At 41.4% G+C, this 21,055-nt stretch overlaps 1 protein-coding gene across 1 annotated transcript in view; it reads left to right on the top strand.

The window, feature by feature from the left end:
• Pstpip2 (proline-serine-threonine phosphatase interacting protein 2) overlaps nt 1-13,183 on the top strand; it is a 73,928-nt gene extending 60,745 nt beyond the window's left edge. The window contains exons 7-14 of the mRNA XM_042675315.1: nt 136-234; nt 1,426-1,471; nt 1,696-1,775; nt 5,594-5,692; nt 8,742-8,838; nt 9,286-9,367; nt 11,608-11,642; nt 13,126-13,183. Coding sequence (XP_042531249.1) covers nt 136-234; nt 1,426-1,471; nt 1,696-1,775; nt 5,594-5,692; nt 8,742-8,838; nt 9,286-9,367; nt 11,608-11,642; nt 13,126-13,175 — 588 coding nt within the window. The 3' untranslated portion in view covers nt 13,176-13,183. The remainder of the gene's footprint in view (nt 1-135; nt 235-1,425; nt 1,472-1,695; nt 1,776-5,593; nt 5,693-8,741; nt 8,839-9,285; nt 9,368-11,607; nt 11,643-13,125) is intronic.
• Nucleotides 13,184-21,055: the final 7,872 nt, after the last annotated feature.

Genomic DNA, 21,055 nt, shown 5'->3' with positions numbered 1-21,055 from the left:
AAAGCCCATGACGAATGGTAATCCCAACACTAGCCAGAGTCCTCATCTGTGCTGGGCTTGAGCACTACGGGACTGCTTTTCAGGACTACAGTGTACTCACTTGTCTCCTTTTTCTCTTTGTTCATAATAACAAAGGCAAAGAAGGTTTATGAACAGAAATGCCGGGACAAAGATGAGGCTGAGCAAGCTGTGCACCGGAGTGCCAATGCAGTAAACCCAAAACAACAAGAAAAGGTACCTAGGAGGATTCCCAAACTGAAAAAATTGAGATTTACCTATATTCATATAAAGTCAACTAAGGACTGAGAGTGGTGGCACTCTGGAGAGGTTGAGACAGGAAGATTACAAGTCTGAGGTCAGCTTGGGCTATATAATGAAATTCTATCAAATAAGTAACTAAGAATCTTTCTTTCTTTCTCTCCCTCCCTCTCTCTCTCTCTCTCTCTCTCTCTCTCTCTCTCTCTCTCTCTCTCTCTCTCTCTCTCTCTCTCTCTTCCTTTTGTTGGTCGTGGGGCTTGAACTCTGGGCCTGGATGCTGTCCCTGAGTTCTTCAGTGCTCTACTGGTGGTTTATTGGAGATAAGAGTCTCACAGACTTTCCTGCCCAGGCTGGCTTTGAACCGTGATCCTCAGATCTCAGCCTCCTGAGTAGCTAGGATTACAGGCGTGAGCCACCTACACCCAGGTGTAACTAAGAATCTTAATTTAAAAAATGGACATGGCCAGGTGCCAGTGTCTTCTCAGGAGGCTGAGATCTGAGGATCGTGGTTCAAAGCCAGCCCAGGCAGGAAAGTCCTGATAATCTTATCTCCAATTAATCACCCAAAAAGCCATAGGAGTTGTGGCTCAAGTGGTATTAGCCTTAAGCACAAAAGCTCAGGTACAGCACCCAGGCCCTGAGTTCAAGCCCCAGAAAATGTCCACAACATGTATGCACGCATGTGCACGCACACGTGCACATATACACATATGGACCAAAGCCTATGGTAATATCTTCATTCAGGATATTTGAGTCCTGTGAACCAGAAAAACTATTGTCATATTTTTGGGGTTAGGGAAATCATGTCTCGTTAAGGAATATGGGGTGACATATAAGAGATCTGCTTTTTTCTTTAATGTGTTTTCAAACCTCATGTATTCTTTGTTGTCAGATTGCCTTTTCGTGGGAGGATTGTAAATTTAATATTATAAGATCTGAATATAAGATTATTAACAATTAGAGGCAGGGGTGTGTTTATGAAGACATACGGCAAGATGCTCTTGCATCTTTCTAATGGTGAGAAAATTAAAGGCAATGATTTACTTTTGAGAGAAACCTAGTCTGGACTTGGACTAGAACTTGTCTCTCCATAGTCACTGCTTTTACATGGGTTTTACTCATGTAAGCCTGGCTCAGCTGCTTTCTTGCTACATTGTATCCTCACAGCTGTTTGTGAAACTGGCGACTTCAAAGACTGCAGTGGAGGACTCAGGTGAGGGCTTTGCTGCCATGGATTGGGGGAGGGCTGGTGGTGGGCTTACCTTATCCTAAACCTGTTATCCTAAAAACTACTAGAGTGTATGGATACAAAGTAGGGAGAAGGAAGGAATTATGACTTTCTAACATTGTTCAAAGCTCTGTGGGGGCCTTGTGAGTTTACCACAACTCTGACCAACTGTCTAGTTTCTGAACCCAGGCCCCTCCCTTCCACTGCAGACAAAGTGTACATGCAGCACATCAACACACTGGACAAGGTCCGAGAAGACTGGCAGAGCGAGCACATCAAGGCCTGTGAGGTACTTGGAACTGGAAGCAGCTCAGAATGGTGGGATGGGGTTTGGGATCCAGGACTTCAGCCCTGTGCATCTATTTCTTAGTACCCTGTCCTGCTCTCATATTTTAGTCCCGATTCTCATTTGTTAAGGAGCTTGAGAGTAAGTTAGAAATCAGGAAATTAAGTGAAAAACATCAGGTAACTTGAATACTTCCCCCCCCCCCCCCCCGCCTCCTCCAAACTTCATCTTTCTGCCTCTTCTCCATCCAGATCACACTGTATCACTGTGTCCATTTTAGTGTAATGTTTGATTAGGCAGGCCTGAACCAGCCGAATCAGTTAGTGGTGGGATGCACACAGTAATTACCTCTGAGAACCTTGCCTATACTTGCTAGGTTAGAAGAGAGGAAATGAAGGCTTTGGAATGTTGGTTTTTAGGTGTTTGTTTTTTTAAATTCTCTTCCCATCTATTTCACTACTAGCCCTTTTGTTTTCTGGACATGACCTCACGATTTCCCAGAGGAACTTAGAATAATTTGGTAACTTCCTCAAGTTTCTGTCACCATGTCTACACACTTTCTAATGACTACTCCATGGCCCCAGGACTAACAGAAGCAGATCAACTGGAGGTTTGTTAGAGATGAATATTCTCAACTCAACCACAGAACTCCAGAGTCAGGAACTGTGGGAGTGGGGGCCCAGCAATCTCTGTGCATTGGAGAATGAGAACCACTAGTTCACAGGGCCCCTCTCTCCTCTGAGAGTAGAAAACTGGGCTCTTTCCATCTAGCAAGCTCGTATCCCATCTAGCTGGCCTTTTCCTGCTCTCTAGGGCACAGTTCCCTGAACGTCAACAGCTGTTATCCTCCCAGCCCATCAGATCACTGGGTGTCATGGCACACCACTGGAACTGGAGCACTGTGGAGGCTCAGGCAGAAAGGCCCACAAATAAGAGGCCAGTTTGTCTCAAGACAAAGTAAAATTATATGTGCCCACTCTACTGAACTACATTCCCAGCCTCATTCTAATCTTTTATTTTATTTTATTTTTATCAGCCATGAGGCTTGAACTCTGGGCCTGGGCACTGGCTCTGAGCTTTTTGCTCTCCCACTTGAGCCATAGTACCACTTCCAGTTTTCTGGTGGTTAATTGGAGATAAGCGTTTCATGGACTTTCCTGCCTGGGCTGGCTTTGTAACTCAATCCTCAGGTCTCAGCCTCCTGAGTAGCTAGGATTACAGGCATGAGCCACCATTGCTTGGCCCCATTCTAATCTTTTGAAGGAAAGTTCTTTTTCCAAGTTCTTTTTTTTTCTTTGGGTCCGGTCATGGGGCCTGAACTCTAGGCCTGGGCACTGTCCCTCAGCTCTTCAGCTCAAGGCTAGCGCTCTACCACTTGAGCCACAGTGCCACTTCCGGCTTTTTTCTTTTTGCTTATGTAGTGCTGAGGAATCGAACCCAGGGCCTCAGGCATGCAAGGCAAGTGCTCTACCACTGAGCCAACTTCCCAGCCCTATTTCCCAGTTCTTATTTCAGCCTTCCCAGTCTGCTTCCCTGAAGAAGCTCACTTCTCTCTTGGGGGCTACCAGGGACCCTTCAGTGTGAGGTCTAGTGGGCCTTTGTGGCTTCTTCATTATCCTTGGTGATGGTAGAACCCAGGCTGCATGCATGGGAGGGAAGCACTTTACTATTGAGCTGCACACTCACCTGGCCTTTGTGGTTTCTAATTTTTCTCCTTTGATTTCTCTATGCCATGATGCCATCCCCCCCACGAAAGCATTCCATTTTACTTTATTTTCTTAACTTTATATGAATTCATATAAAGGCTCAGATGAGGATTTCCTTTTAAATTTAAAACATATACAAGACAATATGACACACCTCTCATGGACACATAGGTATTATTAGAACCTGCGTAGAAATGATGACATTTAGATTTTCTCTGGGGAAGGGGAAAGGTGACAGAGATCAGGAAAATCACATAGGGACTTTAACAAGATCTGGTACAAGGACGGCCAAAAATTTTTGATTTAAGGGAAGTTTGAGACAAACTCTTGCTATGTGGCCCAGGGTAGCTTTGAACTCTTCCTACCTCAGCCTTCTAAGTGCTTAGATGACAGGTATGTACAGATGTGATCCATGATACCTACCAGTGGCTGAAAATAGTAAAGCTAGGTGATTGGTATGTGAGTATTCACTATATTATTGTCTTATTCTGTGTGAAATATTCCAAAATAATTTTTAGTGTGTAAGCATTTTTTAGTATATAAATATATGTAAAATATTTACAGGTGGAATAATGCATTTGCTTCAAAATGCCCAGGAAGTAGGAAGTAGGTTGGCAGGGATATCAGTTAATAGAATGGACAGTGAGTTGATATGTGTGTGTGTGTATGTGTGTATATGTGTGTGTGTGTGTGTGTGTGTGTGTGTGTTGTGGAGCCTGAACTCTGGGCCTGGGCACTGTCCCTCAGCTCTTCAGCTCAAGGCTAGTGTTCTACCACTTGAGCCACAGCACCACTTCCAGTTTTTTCTGCGTATTTGGTGCTGAGGAATCAAACCCAGGGCCTCATGCATGCAAGGCAAGCACTCTACCACTGAGCCACCTTCCCAGCCCCACTGATAAATATTTAAACCATTGGCAGGGATTCATTACGCTAGTCTCCCTATTTTGAAAACTTCTAAAATTTTATATTATTAAAGGTGAAGGCTGTAGTATTCAATATTATAAAATATGTTAGTATATATAACATATACTATTGAATAGACTATCAACCACTTTGTTGAATAGCCTGAGTTTTCAAATACTCATATTTGCTTACATCTCAAAAACACTGTCATTCAAAGCTGGTCATTGGCATCTCATGATTGTAATCCTAGCTACTCAAGAAGCTGAGATATGAGGATTGTGGTTTGAAGCCACCCTGGAAAGACAAGTCTGTGAGACTCTTCATATCCAATTAACCATCAAAAAGCTGAAAGAAGAGGTATAGCCCAAGTGGTAGAGTACCAGCCTAGAGTAAAAACAGATAAGTGAGAGTACAAGGCCCTGAGTTCAAGGCCTAGTAACCCCAAAACAAAAAACCCCAAAAACCTATTATTCAGGTAGTGACTTCTATTTTTTTATTAAGGAAAAACTTAAAACATACACAAAGATAAAAAGACAAGTACAAGGTCTCCTATGTCCTCTTGAACTGCTTAAATAATCATAATCATCTTGCCAGTCAAGTTACTTCACCCTCTATGGGGTGCTGGTGGCTCACACCTGTAATCCTAGCTACTCAGTAGGCTGAGATCTGAGGATCACAGTTAGAAGCCAGCTAGGGCAGAAGAGTCTGTGAGACTCTTATCTCCAACAAACTCAGAAAAAGCTGGAAATAGCACTATGGGGTAGAGCACTAGACTTGAGCAAAAGAAGATCAGGGATAGCACCTAGGCCCTCAGTTCAAGCCCCAGGACCAGCAAAAAGAAAAGAAAAGAAAAGAAAAACAATTAGTTCACCCCAGAGTGAGAGTGTGTTGAAACTGATGTTCTAGCAGGTTATTTGGGCAGAGATGCACATTAGGCATTTGGAAATATCAGCTGGAACTCAGGTTAGACCTTTGTCTCCTGGGATCATCATTTCCTCTTGCCTAAGAACTCTATCTAGTCCTGTTTGTGTTGATATGAAATTTGAATCCATTTGTACTTTTTGTCTGTGGTGAGTTTATCACCTTTCTCCCTGGTGCTGGGGGAAGTACCCTAAATTAGACACTCAGCTTGCAGATCATGAGGAGTTGACATTAAGTCATAACCAGTGTAAACAAGTGCATGTGTATAATCATGTAATTGTTTTTCTGTAGGTGTTTGAAGCTCAAGAATGTGAACGAATAAACTTCTTCCGGAATACATTGTGGTTACATGTGAATCAGCTGTCAAAACAGTGTGTCACAAGCGATGAGGTAAGTTGGAAGCATCCACAGAGGGTTGTGACACTGTGACTGGATTCCTTAGAGTGGAAAGAACCCAACAAAGGCTTATTAGTTCATCATCTCCCTGCTCCCCTCTTCTATTTGAAGTCAAGAGGTTAAATGAGTCACTCTAAGCCAAGTGACATGATACAAGGTCCCAGACAAACACCTAACCTGCGAGCCCATTTTAGTATGATGATATGACCCACTCATTTACATTTTCTACTTATTTTTCTCTCTTCTCTCTCTTCCTCTCTCTCTTCCTCCTCTCTTTTCTCATTTCCTCTTTCCTTTCTTCATTTGTTATTTGACAAGATCTCATTATGTAACTCAGACCAACCTCAAACTCACAATCTCCTTGCCTGTACTTCACTAGTGCTGGAGTTATAGGAGTAACTACCATGCCCTGCTACCACCATGACTTTCTTTTCTTTTCTTTCTTTTTTTTTTTGTTTTGGTTGGTTGTGGGGTTTGAACTCTGGCCTGGGTGCTGTCCCTCAGCTCTTCAGCTCAAGGCTAGCACTCTACCACTTGAGCCATAGTGCCATTTCTGTTTTTTTCTGTTTTTGTTGTGCTGAGGACTCAAACCCAGGGCCTCATGCATGCAAGGCAAGCACTCTACCACTGAGTCACCTTCCCAGCTGCTACCATGACTTTCTAATTAAGAAATTCATAGTTTGTTGAAATACCACAGAGGCCCCTTGGTACAACTAATATACACTTAAAAAAACTGAGAGGAGAGGAAAACAGGGTCTCTTGCCAGGGCGGGGGTGGGGGCAGGGGGAGAGGAGGGAGTGGTATCTGCAAGAGGAGGAAAGTGAATGAAGAGAGTAAATGAGTGTGAAGGTAGCACAAACACAAGTACTTTATATGCATGTATGAAAACAGAATAATGAAACTGTTGGAGTTGATTCAAGAAGCAGGGGAAGGCCTGGACGTCAGTGGCTCCAGCCTGTAATCCTAGCTACTCAAAAAGCTGAAATCTGAGGATTGAGTCAAGCAAGAATATGATGTCCTGAGCTCAAGCCCGAGTGTGTGCATGCATGTTCACATGCATATACATACACACACATATACATACACACAAAGAAGTGGGAGAAGAGATAATGGAGAGTGTTAGAGGGGATTAATATTGATGGGCTAATAACAGGTGTGTGGAAATGTCACAATAACCTACCACCCCTGTACAATGAATTCCTGGTAATAAAAAAATCTTTTTAAAAAATAAGTGAAAGCTGGATGCCAGTGGCTCACGCCTGTAATCCTAGCTACTCAGGAGGCTGAGATCTGAGGATCGTAGTTCAAAGCCAGCCCAGGCAGGAAAGTCCATGAGACTCTTATCTCAGTTAACCCCCAGAAAACAGGAAGTGGCGCTGTGGCTCAAGTGGTAGAGCGCTCGCCTTGAGCTGAAGAGCTGAGGGACAGCACCCAGGCCCAGAGTTCAAGACCCATGACTGACAAAAAAAAAAAAAATAATGTTTGTCCAGGAGAACAGAGAAAGAACCTCAATGCAGTTTAATGTTTGGGAGAGAGAGATGTCACAGCATGAATATGAGTCTCAGAGATGGCTCTAGTCTAGGATAAGATGACTCCAGACAGCAGCAAGTATTAGCAGACTGACCCATACTTGGGCTAGCAATCACTGAAGAGCTTAATATTTTCTTCAACAATATTCCTAGAATTAACTTGTACACAGCTATAGTAATAGGGCCCCCAGACCTCAGAAGCACTAAATCAGGATAGCACAACCTTATAAACAGCTCCCTTCACTTAGATGGGACACTTACTATAGAATGATTATTAAACATGTGGAAAACCCATAGGATTGCATGGAAGAACTTTTCTTTTCTTTCTTTTTTTTTTTTGGTCGGTCATGGGGCTTGAACTCTGGGCCTGGACGCTGTCCCTCAGCTCTTCAGCTCAAGGCTACTGCTCTACCACTAGAGCTATAGCAACACTTCTGGTTTTCTGAGTGGTTTATTGGAGATAAGAGTTTCATGGATTTTCCTGCCCAGGCTGGCTTTGAACCTCGATCCTCAGATCTCAGCCTCCTAAGTAGCTAGGATTACAGGCGTGGGCCACCGGTGCCCAGCTGGAAGAACTTTTCTTGAAGTTAAGTAATCATTCTTTGCATTTCTGTGTAACATTAGTCTTATCTCATTGGATTTGGTAAGTTGTTTTTAGTTCCATTGGTATTTTTTAAGTTCAGCCAAAGTTTTTTTTTTTCATAAAAAACTGATATTATAAGGGTGGTGTCCAGATGGGTTACAGTTATATGTCAGGTAAAGAGTACATTTCTTTCTGAACAACATCACCCCTGCCCTCACTCTCTCCCAGTTTTTCCCTCCTGTTCCCACTCACAAGTTGTATAGTTCATTTTCAAAACCTTATCTCAAAAATAGTCAGTGTGGGAAAAACTAGTGTGTGTGTGTGTGTGTGTGTGTGTGTGTGTGTGTGTGTGTATGTGTGTGTGTGTGCATGTATGCTAGTCTTGGGGCTTTTTCAGGGCCTGAGCACTGTTTCTGAGACTTTTGCTCAAGGCTAGTATGCTTATCACTTGAGCACAGCTCTACTTCAGCTTTTTGGTAATTAATTGAAGATAAGATTCTCACCGACTTTCCTGACTGGGCTGGCTGTGAACTGTGATTCTTATATGTCAGCCTTCTGAATAGTTAGGACTACAGGTATGACTACACAATGCCCTGGCAATTTTTTTAAAGAGCTATTTCAAGTTGGATATGACAATACATACCTGTAGTCCTAGTACTTGGTAAGCTGAGATAGGAGGAGTGTTTTGAGTCTAAAGCCAGAGGGAGGAGTTAGGAAGGTGGGGAGGGAAGGGATAGTAGGGGAGAAAACAAAGGAGTGGGTAACAATGCTTGATAGGAAATGTACTCATTACCTTACTCATGTAACTGTAACCCCTCTATACAGTACCTTTACAATAAAAAAATATACTTAATTAAAAAAACAAGCAAAGAAACACTTCAAAATCATCATCACTATACCTCTAGTTACCAATTCATCTTCTTTTCATTAGATGTATGAACAAGTCCGTAAGAGTTTAGAAATGTGCAGCATTGAGAAGGACATCCAGTATTTTGTGAACCAACGCAAAACTGGACAGATTCCACCAGGTGAGTTGAATGGGGATAGCAGGGTAAGGAGAGTTCTCCATGCAATGTTGTTAGTCTTTCTGTAACTGCAACCAATACCTGAGATAATCAACTTATAACAGAAAAGGAGTTTGGATCCCAGTCTTAGAGTCTTGCAGTTCCCAGCCAGCTGTTCCCATTGCTTTTGAGTCTATGGTGACATAGCATGTCATGATAGAGAGCATGTGGTCCAGAAAACCATTAATTACCTCATGAGTATCAGGATCCTACTATGGCCTTTCAGAAGTACACCCTCAGTTACCATAGTTATCTCAGTTACCTTCCCAAATAGGTAACACCTCTCAAAGGTACTAACACCTCCCAATAATGGCAAGCTGGGAACCTCTAACACTTGAGTCCTTGGGGGATATTCCAGACTCAGATGATACTACCCCATCTTACTGTCTTGTTTCTCAATGACTCTCCTAGCACCCATCATGTATGAGAATTTCTACTGCCCACAGCGGAATGCAGCTCCTCCAGGAAAGGCCACAGGGCCTAAGTTGGCAAGGTAATACCTGCTGTCTTTCATGTGAAGAAAAATACATTCGATTAATGTTTTTATTATTAATGTTGGAAGGAGTATTAAATTTTAAAGATTTTTTTTGCTTTGTTTTTGTGCTGGTATTTAGGGCCTAGGCACTGTCACTTAGCTTTTTTCTCTTGAGGCTGGTACTCTATCACTTGAGCCACAGCTCTACTTCTGTTTTTTTTTTTTGTTTGTTTGTTTTGTTTTTTGGTGATTAATCAGAGAGAAGAGTTTCATGGACTTTACTGCCTAGGCTGGCTTTGAATTTTGATCCTCAGATCTCAGCCTCCTGGTGGTATGAGCTACCAGCACCTGACTAAAGTTTTTTCTTGTTCATTTGTTTGTTCAAGTATGGGGACTTGAACTCGGACCTGGGTTCTATCCCTTGTTTGTTTGTTTTTTTCCTCAAGGCTACTGCTCTACCACTTGAGGCACAGCTTTACTTCCTGCTTTTTACTGTCTAATTGGAAGTAAAAGTCTCACAGAATTTCCTGCCTGGGCTGCCTTCAAACCTTGATCCTCAGACCCTTGAGTAGCTAGGATTATAGCTGTGAGCCACCAGTGCTTGGCAAGTTTAGTTTTAATTAATAAAACGTGTACATATTTACAATTACATAAAAATAGCATTTTAGGATGAATATTAAATGGATTCTTATTACTCACAGTCCAAGGAGGGCTATGTCATGCTGTAGCGTGACCATCATTACTTTTTTTTTTCTTCTTAGAGACTATAAGAAGCAGGAGCCACGTAGGGAAGGAAACACAAAGGTGCAGTGCCTCTGTGCCTCTGATCGTATAAAATAATATTTATTGAATGAATTCTAGGAAATGGAAACATGAGGCTTTTTTTTCTTTTTGTCTTGTTTGTTCATTTATCTGGTGGAGGAGGCAACGGAGAGCACAGAAATGGAGGAACAAAGAATGAACAAATGCAGCAGTGGGACTCAGTCGACCCTATGTTGAAAATGAACTAGACAACTTGTGGGTGGGGATGCGTGGGAAAACTGGGAGAGAGTGAAGGAGTGGCATTGTCCAAAAAGAAATATGCTCATTATCTGACATATGAAACAGTAATCCCTCTGTACATCACCTTTCCGATGACAATAAAAATATGAAGAAAAAAAGCAGGAACCAGCAAACTATGTCCCCTTGTGAATCATATCTGATCTAAATTTTTTCTAGGGCTTTTGAGTTAAGATGAGTGTCTGTATTTTTAAGTGGCTGGAAAAAATTGAAAAGGAGAGATATTGTCTCATGACATGTGGAAGTCAAATGAAATTTCAATTTCTGCCTTTTTGAGGAACGTTGTATTGGAACATAGCCATTAATGGATCATGTATGACTGTTTCCTCACTGGAGCCGAGGAGAATTGCAACAGAGGTGCCATATGGCCAGCAAAGCCTAAACTCTTTACCATTAATTCGGTAAATGGGCCCACAGGGAATGTTTGCTGCTTCTGCTATAAAGAATTGCCCTCCCTGCCGCCTCTGTCACAGGGATTGAACTAACGGCCTGGGTGCTGTCCCTGATCTTTTCTGCTGAAGGCTAGCACTCTACCACTTTGAACCACAGCTCCACTTCCTGTTTTCTAGTGGTTAATTGGAGATAAGAGTCTATCAGACTTTCCTGCTCCAGCTGGCTTTGAACTACAATCCTCAGATCTCAGCCTCCTGAGTAGCTAGGATTAGAGACATAAGCCACCAGTGCCTGGCATTCTACTATAAAGAATCTTGAGAGAAGAGAAACTTCTCTTTCATATAAAGTCAGCAGCAGTTTAAGCTGTTGAATTTTCCATTCAGTTTTAGGAAAGATGGAAAGTGTTTGAGAGGGATTATGTGTTTACCATCAAAATTTAGGAATGCCAGGCACTATTCAAAAACGGTTAATATGAATGAACACAACAAGGTAGGATCTGTTTGTGTTTCCCATTCTGCAAAGGAAGATGTGGATGAAGGAGGAGATTTCGTGCTGAGATTTTGGTCATACCAGACTGGGCTATGGGGGAAGTGCTCTGTGCTCCTGACCAGTATGGTCAGTATCTTGTGATTTCTGATCCTTACATTTCAACAGGTTGGGACTGCAGATCAGTGGCATCAGTCATCTGACCCTTCTTAACCCTCTAGTGTAGAAACCAGAGCTGATTACAGTAGAATATGCTTGTAACATGGAGTAGAACATTATAAACACAAGAATTTATCTGAAGGTCTTTTTCTTTCTTACAGGAGAGGACCTCTTCCAATTCCTAAAAATTTACCAGGTATGTCATTAGAAAGGCTTTTTGGAATTCTTAATTTAGGTTTTATTTATGGCTGAATAACTAGAATTTTTTTTTGGGGGGGGTCCGGTCATGGGGCCTGAACTCTGGGCCTGGGCGCTGTCCCTCAGCTCTTCAGCTTCAGGCTAGCACTCTACCACTTGAGCCACAGTGCCACTTCCAGCTTTTTTCTTTTTGCTTATGTGGTGATGAGGAATCGAACCCAGGGCCTCATGCATGCAAGGCAAGCACTCTACCACTGAGCCACCTTCCCAGCACATAACTAGAATTTTTTTAGGTTTCTTTTCTTTCTTTTTTTTTTTTTTTTTGGTCCAATTGTGGGGCCTGAATCGAACCCAGGGCCTCATGCATGCAAGGCAAGCACTCTACCACTGAGCCACTTTCCCAGCCCGAATAACTAGAATTTTGAAATAAGGGAAAAGAACTTAATAGAATCAAATTCTCAAGAGAACAAACCTGAAGCTGGTGCTGGTGGCTCACACCTGTAATCCTAGCTACTCAGAAGGCTGAGACCTGAGAATTGTGGTTTAAAGCCAGCCTGGGCAGGAAAGCCCATGAGACTCATCTCCAGAAAACTGGAGGTAGAGGTGTGGCTCAAAGTGGTAGAGCAAAAGAGCTCAGGGACAGCACATAGGCCCTGATTTCCAGCCCTACAACAGGAGAGGGGGAGGAGGGAGAGAGAGAGGCAGAGAGAGAGAGAGGGAGGGAGAGAGACAGAAAGAATGAGAGAATGAGCCTGCATTACTAGAATCTTATTATAATACTCTACCACAGAGTGAAATTTGGTAAGTGATGCTCTGTATTTATAGCTTATGCAAGAGAATCCAAACGAAACTTATAAGAATCTTGGGGCTGGGAAGGTAGCTCAGTGGTAGAGTACTTGCCTTGCATGCATGAGGCCCTGGGTTCAATTCCTCAGCACCACATAAGCAGAAAAACCTGAAGTAGTGCTGTGGCTCAAGTGGTAGAGCTCTAGCCTTGAGCTGAAGAGCTGAGGGACAGTGCCCAGAGTTCAGGCCACATGACCAACAAACAAACAAACAAACAAGAATCTGGGCGCTGGCTTTGAACCATGGTCCTCAGATCTCAGCCTCCTAAGATTAGGATTATAGGTGTGAGCCACCGGCGCCAGCTGTATATCTTTTTTGGATGATAGGATGGTTTATTCTGTGTCAGTTTATAATTACTACTAGATAATATGGACTTCACTTTTATTTAGTTTTGAAGATCACTACAGATGTTACTGTCTGGGCCTGGATAAAAAAGAGCAAAGAAATCTTAACAGCATTTTCTAGAATGTTCTCTGGCTTGTAGTCATGACAACTAATGATAGGTTTTGGTGCCACATATATTTTTATCCTTATAAAAGGCCAGTCATCCAAATCTTTAAGCGGAATGACAAGGTTTGAAAGGACTAAGATTTTATTATAAAAAATAGCTTAGTGCTATGTTCTTCATTTTGTAGGTGACCCTGATTATTCTTTGGTCGATGACTACAGTTTGCTCTATCAGTAACATCAATGGTAAGAACTTTGAACTTTCACATAATCAAGTTGAACTTATGATCATATTTCTGAAGCCTTAGAAGTTTCTTTATGACTCAGCATTCTGGTAGAGATGATGCCCTTTCAGGATCTCTGAGTCCTACAACTGAAAGATGACTGGAGACTGATCCATACTGTTTTTTTTTGTTTTTTTTTTTTACCTGTCCTGTCACTTGCACTCAGGGCCTGGGCTCTGTTCTTGAGCCTCTCTGTGCTCAAAGCTAGCATTCTACCACTTGAGCCTTACCACCACTTCCGCCTTTTTCTGAGTGGTTTATCAGTGTCTCATGGACTTTCCTGCCTGGGTTGGCTTTGAACCATGATCCTCAGATCTCAGCCTCCTGAATAGCTGGGATTACAGGCATGAACCACCAGCACTGGGCTTGCTCCATATTTATTTAAAGGAAGGTATTTTCCTTTCATTACTCTCTGAGTCTCTGCTAGATGTTAAGCTCTTTTGGTAGCCATTACACACCTCTATTTAGGCATGCTCACAAACAAAACATACATGGGTCTCACTAAGTCATTTAGTCTTTATTGTATTCCTGCTTCCCTAAAAGGGAAAAGTAAAAAGTCAGTGAAAATAAAATGAATGATATCACAAATACTACCAAACACATCACAGGGGCCATCCTGTGCCTAATTGTTCCTGCTCGGAAGTAGCAAGCCACAGAATTCTTGGAAGAGAACTCAACACTACTCTGCCAACTGAGTCGTCAAAGATCATCAAATGATAGCTGGTCTCTTTGGCACTCAGGCACTTTGAATATGCCCTAAGTCAAAGTCATTCTTCACCAATGTGAAGCCAAAGTAACACAATAAATGAAATGCTTGGTGAAATTATGTAGGCATACATGAGCAAAGAAAAAGTCTGAAAGAATATTCCTAATATTATTATTTTTTTTAAAAAAATTCCTGTTTTCTAATTTGCCCATGATGAGAATGTGTTACTTGTTTAACTAAAAGTTTTGAGCCCAAGTGCTCATGTCTGTAATCCTAGCTAATCAGGAGGCTGAAATATGAGGATCAAAGTTTAAAGGCAGCTCAGGCAGGAAAATTGTTAGACTCTTCTCTCCAGTTAACTACCAAAAAATCTGGAAGTAGAGGTATGGCTCAAATGGTAAAATACTGAGAAAAAGCAAAGTGTTAGAAAAAGCTGAGACGGCCGGAGCCTGTGGCTCATGCCTGTCATCTTAGCTACTCAGGAGGCTGAGATCTGAGGATCTCGATTCAAAGCCATCCAGGGCAGGGAAGTCCATGAGACTCTTATCTTCAATAAGCCACTCAGAAAACTGGAAGTGGTGCTGTGGCTCAAATGGTAGGATGCTAGCCTTGAGCTGAAGAGCTGAGGGACAGTGCCCAGGCCCAGAGTTCAGGTCCCACAACCAACAAAAAAAAAAAGAAGAGGCTGAGACAGTGTCCAGGTCCTGAGTTGAAGCCTTAGTACCCACACACGCAAAGAAAAAAAATTTTTTTTTGGTTGGTAGTGGGGCTTGAATTCTGGGCTGAGGCACTGTCCCTGAACTCTTCAGCTTAAGGTGAGCATTATGCCACTTGAGCCACAGTACCACTTCTGGGTTTCTGGTGCTTAACTGGAGATAAGAGTCTTACAGACTTTTCTAGTCTGGGCTGGCTTTGAACCACAATCTTCAGATCTCAGCCTCCCGAGTAGCTAGGATTACAGGCATGAGCCACTGGTGCCCAGCTCAAAGAAAAGTTTTGAAGTTTTGTATTTTCCTGATGCTGTGAGTTTCTGGGAGTTACAGGAAGTGGGTGACTGGGATGCCAGAAGTCATAGGAGAACTGGAATAGCCTCTTCTCCACCCTTCCTGGATTCCTGTTGATGACATTGACTGTAGTGTTTGATTTCATAACTGAAACCCAATAGGTTTCCTATGGTGATTTCCTACAGTGTTAGCACATCAAACATTACTTCAATATTCAAAGCACCTATATTTTAACTTATAGCAATTAGCTAAAATAGGACATGTGCCACATAGTTTTTACTAGATAAAAATAAATCAGCTAGTATCAGTTTATGTCAAACACAAATTTAAGAAATCTGATATGGGGGCTGGGAAGGTAGCTCAGTGGTAGAGTGTTTGCCTTTCATGCATGATGCCATGGGTTCGATTTAGCACTACATAAACAGAAAAAGCCAGAAGTGGCGTTGTGGCTCAAGTGGTAGAGTACTAGCCTTGAGCTAAAGAGCCAAGTGTCAGTACCCAGGCCCAGAGTTCAGGCACCATGACGGAGACACACACACACACACACACACACACACAAAGAAAAAGAAATATAATATGTAAGTAACTTTGCTGTAAAAGGTGAGCAAACTGAAGACAAAATCTTCTGTTCTCTAACTAGATATGTCTTTCTGACCTCCAAGAATTGTTTTTTCATGTACTTACAATTTCTTCTTCAAAAACCTTGCTCTGTTTCTCAGAGAGAAGGGATAAAGCCCTGATTAGATTCAGAGCGTGGATATGGCAAGTCAATCAGTGATTGGAATTCAGAGGTAAAACCTGCTCTCTAGACATGGTGCAAATGATGGCTAAGGGACAGAGCATTGGCACTCCTATGAGTTTTATTACCTTTGTTTCCTGTATGGATAAAGCATACATGGTAGGAACTAGCATTTGGACTCCCCAGAGCCCAAGAAAATGAATTCTTGGATATGTGAATGTGTGGTGCTAGTGCCATGCATTTACTTCAGCTATCTTTCTCTAATCTTACTGTACCAGCTCAATGAATAGAGGCTCAATATTTATATACATATTTGGATGAATTTCAGAGAATTTTAGAGAAAAGAGCCTTGATTTGGTTAGTTAATAATTTAGTTGAACTAGCCAGGGTGCTGGTGGCTCCCATGTGTAATCCTAGCTACTGAGCAGGCTGAGATCTGAGGATGGTGGTTCAAAGCCAGCCAAGGCAGAAAAGCCTGTGAGATTCTTATTTCCAAAACACTACTCAGAAAAAGTCAGAAGTTGCAATGTGGCTCAAGTAGTAGAACACAGAGCACTAGCCTTGAGCAAAAGAAGCCCAGAGATAATATCCAGGTCCTAAGTTCAAGCCCCAGCACCTGCAACACACACACAAATAATAATTTAGTTGAACAATTATGATATTTAAAATGTTTGAGTGAATCTTAGCTTTGAAATTTAAATAGTAAGATTTAGGAATTTGCAATGGGTATTACAGTTGTTGAATTTTAGCTGCTATTCTAGTTTTGAATCCTAATATGTTTAGATAAAGACAGTTTTTAATTTTTGAATTTAAAAATGTGTATCATACCAGATACTGGCATAACTCATGCTTATAACTATAGCTACTCAAGAGGCTGAGATCTGAGAATCCTGGTTTGAATTCAACCTGGTCAGACAAATTCAAGAGAATCTTATCTCCAATTAACCAGAAAAAAAAGAAAAGTAGGGCTGTGGCTTAAGTGGTAAATCATTAACTTTGAGAAAAAAACTAAGCAGAAGCTCAAGGTCGAGTTCAAGCCCTAGTACCAGACAAAAATAAAAAGGAGTATCAAAAATATAAATATGTGTCATTCATCTTAAGAAACTTCCATAATTATCTCACTTGTCACATTTGTCATTTGTCATCACATGGAATTATTCATTTTTCACTATTTGGGCAAGCACGTTTACATTGTCTGAATGCATTTGCAGGATGAGAGTGGGTGATGATATGAATGTTCTAATACAATTTCTTTGTTTTTTTTTTCTTTCAGAAAAGAAAGCTTTTTCCATTTGGTGCTCTGTGGCTCAGAAAGAGGCGGCCAGAGCAGCAGAATCTTAGCCAAATCATGAAGACTTTGATGTGAACCCTTGCTGTAATTTTTTGATATGCTAAATTTATTGTAGGCATTGAGTTCAACTTAAGTTAGTAAAGCTCTATAATTGTTTGGCAAAGTTTACAGAATTGCCCTAGTCTGAAGAATTATTCCTTCCTCAGCCAGTTAGTCAACTTGGATGAGTTCTCTTTCCTAGTTGGAAGCAGAACTATCCCTGAGTATTGGCACTCGAAGGGGCAGAGGCAGCTGCAGAGGATGCTGAGCCATCAGCTGTGGAAGAAGCGGCTTAGGCTTTTGGAACCAAGACTGAAATTTCCACAGCGACACATACTCTCAGCATGCAAGATTTTAAAATCATCTTCTCAGCTGGATGCCAGTGGCTCATACCTGTGATCCCAGTTATTCAGGAAGCTGAGATCTGAGGATCATGGTTTAAAGCCAGCCTGGGCAAGAAAGTCTATGAGACTCTTATCTCCAATTAACCACCAAAATGCTGGGGCAAAGCTTTGGCTTAAGTGAGAGAGCACCAGCCATGAAGGAAAAAGCTTAGAAACAGTACCCGGGTTCTCAGTTTAAGCCCCAGTAGCTAGCACAAAAAATAGATAACATAAAATAAAATAAAGTCATCACCTTCCTTTTTGGCTGGAAGACTTCAAATCACCGAAGAGCACTTTCTCATGTTGCAGATGAGGAAACAAAGCCCAGGTGCATGAAATAAATTTTGTGCTGTTGTGACAGAACAGCAGCCCAATCTAAAAAGTCATTCTTCTAACCCTTTGTGATACTACAATTTAAAAGGCAAAATATATTTTTTCCTAGCTTTATTTTCAATTGGGAAAATCATCAAGATTTAAATGCCAGATTCATTTATGTAATTATGTATTGAACTAAGGAACAGCATATTTAATCTAAGAAGTCATAGATATACTAATGTACCACCAGGAATGTGGGATGGAAAGTTGCCAATAAACTAAAACAGGGTATGGTGGCCAAACTCATCTGAATGTCAGGCAGTAAAGCATAGGACAAAAAGTCCTAGAGTCAATGAACTATCATATTTTGATGATTCTCATAGAGAATTTCGGTTTCAAAGGCAATATACAATACTGTGTCTTCACAGAGATACTAGATCTTGGGGTCTTTAAAGAGCAAATCTTACTCTTTCACAAATATCTGGATCTTTCTTTGTCACCCAACAGCAAGGAAATTACATTATACCTTTTGTATATTTGCACCTTGAGACTATGGTAACTTTTAGTTACAGCAAGTTAAAATAGCACTATTACTTATTGGGTATGTTGTAAAATTCTGTTACCACAAAGCGCCAATGTTTTCCTCTCCTTCTCTATGTAATAGGTTTTCTAGGACTATAGACAAATTGATTAAAAGAAGATTGATTATTTCCCCTCTTTTAAAATATGCAGTGCTACTGAACGTGGCAACTTTTTGCTATCACAGGAAACTTGCATCAGCTGGGCATCCTTTTGAGAAACTCAAGTTTGCAAAGGACCACTGACTTCCCCATACTGTACCAAATTGTTTCAAGAAATTTTCCTACGTACTCAGAACATTCTATTTTGAGTATATTATTTATGTTGGCAAGTCCTCAGGGATTTCATATTTCTATTGGTCAGTGTGGTCATAAAAATGTTTCATGAGTGGAAAGTAATATTTTTCTTTTACTGTTCTTTTAGTTTGATTTGAGGTAAAATAAAGATCCTAGATGATGGAGATTTATTTTGCATTAGTGCAAGCTTCCTTCGACCTCTTATTTGATTTGCAATTGTTAGACTACAGAATACCAGACCACTGGTCAGGAAGGCCAGGTAGAGATGGAGCCTATCACACTTCCTCTTCGTCTATGTCAGTTGCCACGTTATTTCCTCTGAGGTACTGTCCCTGTCTTACTGCTGGAGTGAATTTTACTATTTCATTACTCCTTTTCCTTGTTATTAAATGGGATAATAATTCCAGGTCTGTCTTACTTAGAGAATATTGCAGCTGGTACTTGGGGTGTGATCCTGCCTGGAACTCCTGGTAGAGGGCTGCTCCTAGAAGGGGCACACAACTTTTCTGTTACTTCTTTATTTTATTTTATTTTATTTTATTTGTGAACATACTGTACAGAGGGGTTACAATTACATGGGCAGGATAATGCATACATTTCTTACCAAGCATTGCAGCCTCCTCCTTTGTTTACCCTTCACCACCCTTCCCAGCCTCCCCCCTCCCCCCAACCCTTCCCCCCTCCCCCCCACGACATTGTAAAGCTCATTTTTGACATGACAATTTGTACTTCTTGTTGTTGCAACAGGTCCACCTGAATCCTTAAACGACTTGTTTTTCCTCATCTCCTCCACAAGTTATACGGACATCAAATATAGTGAAAGTGGGGGTTATACTGTGGGGGAGGGACTTACAAAGCAATAAAGAAATAATCTTATAAATGCGTTAGAAACACATGCATGAAAGAAAAAAACATTAAAATACATATCTAAGGGTTCATTTTCCTAACATCACATTATCTGACCTTTTCTGCTTGACTCATACATATACTAGGTATTACTTCTGGGCTGTCTCTGATAGTGGCAGAGTGCATTCCAGTGGTCCAGGTCTTCAGGCAACAACATTATTACTGGCAGTAAGAACTTGGGCTGGTGTTTCAGGAAATGGTAGATATTGGGGAGATGTAGATGGGGCACTGGCAATGTCTGGTCTCTACATACTCATATTGTGCCACATTAATTTGAGTCCATCCTGTTATTTCTTCTTGAAGTCTCAGCTCTCCAAAACAAACTCACAGATGCCTAAGAGAAACAGCAAGTTTAGTAGGATAAGCTCTAGTCCCTATGTTTACAAATAGTTCTAACTCCACAATCGATGTTCATCCTCTCCTTCCTCTAAAATACTCTGTTGTTTCCTTTCTTGCACACCCCAATTTGTATGTTAGAAATCAAGATCATCTCTTGAAAGAGACAGTTAAGTTGATACGAGGCTGTTGGAATGGACTCTAAGCCAAAATGGCCTAGCATCCTCACAAGAAGAGAAAGATAGAACAGTTGTGTGCATGTGTAGAGGCTGGCCACAAGCAGAGGCTGAAGTGAACTCAGAGGCAAAAATATGCCAGCAGTTGGGATGGGGAAGGGGCGCACACTCATAACCATAAGTGCCAAACAATACCAAGGAGGCACTACCCAGGCATGATGTTTTGGGAATGTAAAAGCTACTTCTACAACTCAGCTCTTTTGATTTTTTTAAGTAGGGAAGCTATGAAAAGGAAGGTAAAAGACTCATTTTAAGTGCTTTTCAAGGTATAAAAACAAAAGTCTGTTAATAGAAGAGAGCCTGTTTGTGGAAGAGTTTTTTAAAAATGTAGGCTAGGAGCCAAGAGCCAGTGGCTCACACCTATGATCCTAGCTACTCAGGAGGTTGGGATCTGAGGATCATGGTTCAAAGCCATCCTACTCAGAAAATGAGACTCTTCTCTTCAATTGACCACCAAAAAGCTGGAAGTCGAGTTATAGCTTAAGTGGTACAGTGCTATGCTTGAGCAGAAAAGCTAAGAGACAGCGCCTAGACTCTGGATTAGCCTCAGTATCAGCACATGCACGTGTATGCAGACACACACACACACACACACACACACACACACACAAATGTAGCTGGACATTTTTGGTATGCACTTGTCTTGCAAATTAATTGTCTCAATAGATGGAAATAATCTACAACTAGTCTGGTTTAATTTTGTGAAATGAATTAGTTATCAGGAATGGTGAAATAATTCCCTCTACAGGGTGGTGTACAGTAGAGTTTTTATAGAATGACTTTCCTGGAAATCATGTGTGGAACATGTCACCAATGAGAAATTGCCACCAGAGGGCAATAGAGACTCTGGATTAGGATTTGGTAAAACAGTTTCAGAAAGGTTTCAGATTATTAGTTGACTTGTGTATCATAAATCATAGTCAATTTTGGAATGTCACAATATAGCATGAGAATTGCAGTCCTTATATAAATGACTGGTTGTTTTTTTCTTTGTGGTGCTTGTT

Source organism: Dipodomys spectabilis, unplaced genomic scaffold (assembly GCF_019054845.1).
Source record: "Dipodomys spectabilis isolate Male_0828 unplaced genomic scaffold, ASM1905484v1 ptg000024l, whole genome shotgun sequence".
In the NCBI taxonomy this organism is placed as follows: domain Eukaryota; kingdom Metazoa; phylum Chordata; class Mammalia; order Rodentia; family Heteromyidae; genus Dipodomys; species Dipodomys spectabilis.
This window is presented reverse-complemented; position numbering and strand designations above follow the sequence as displayed.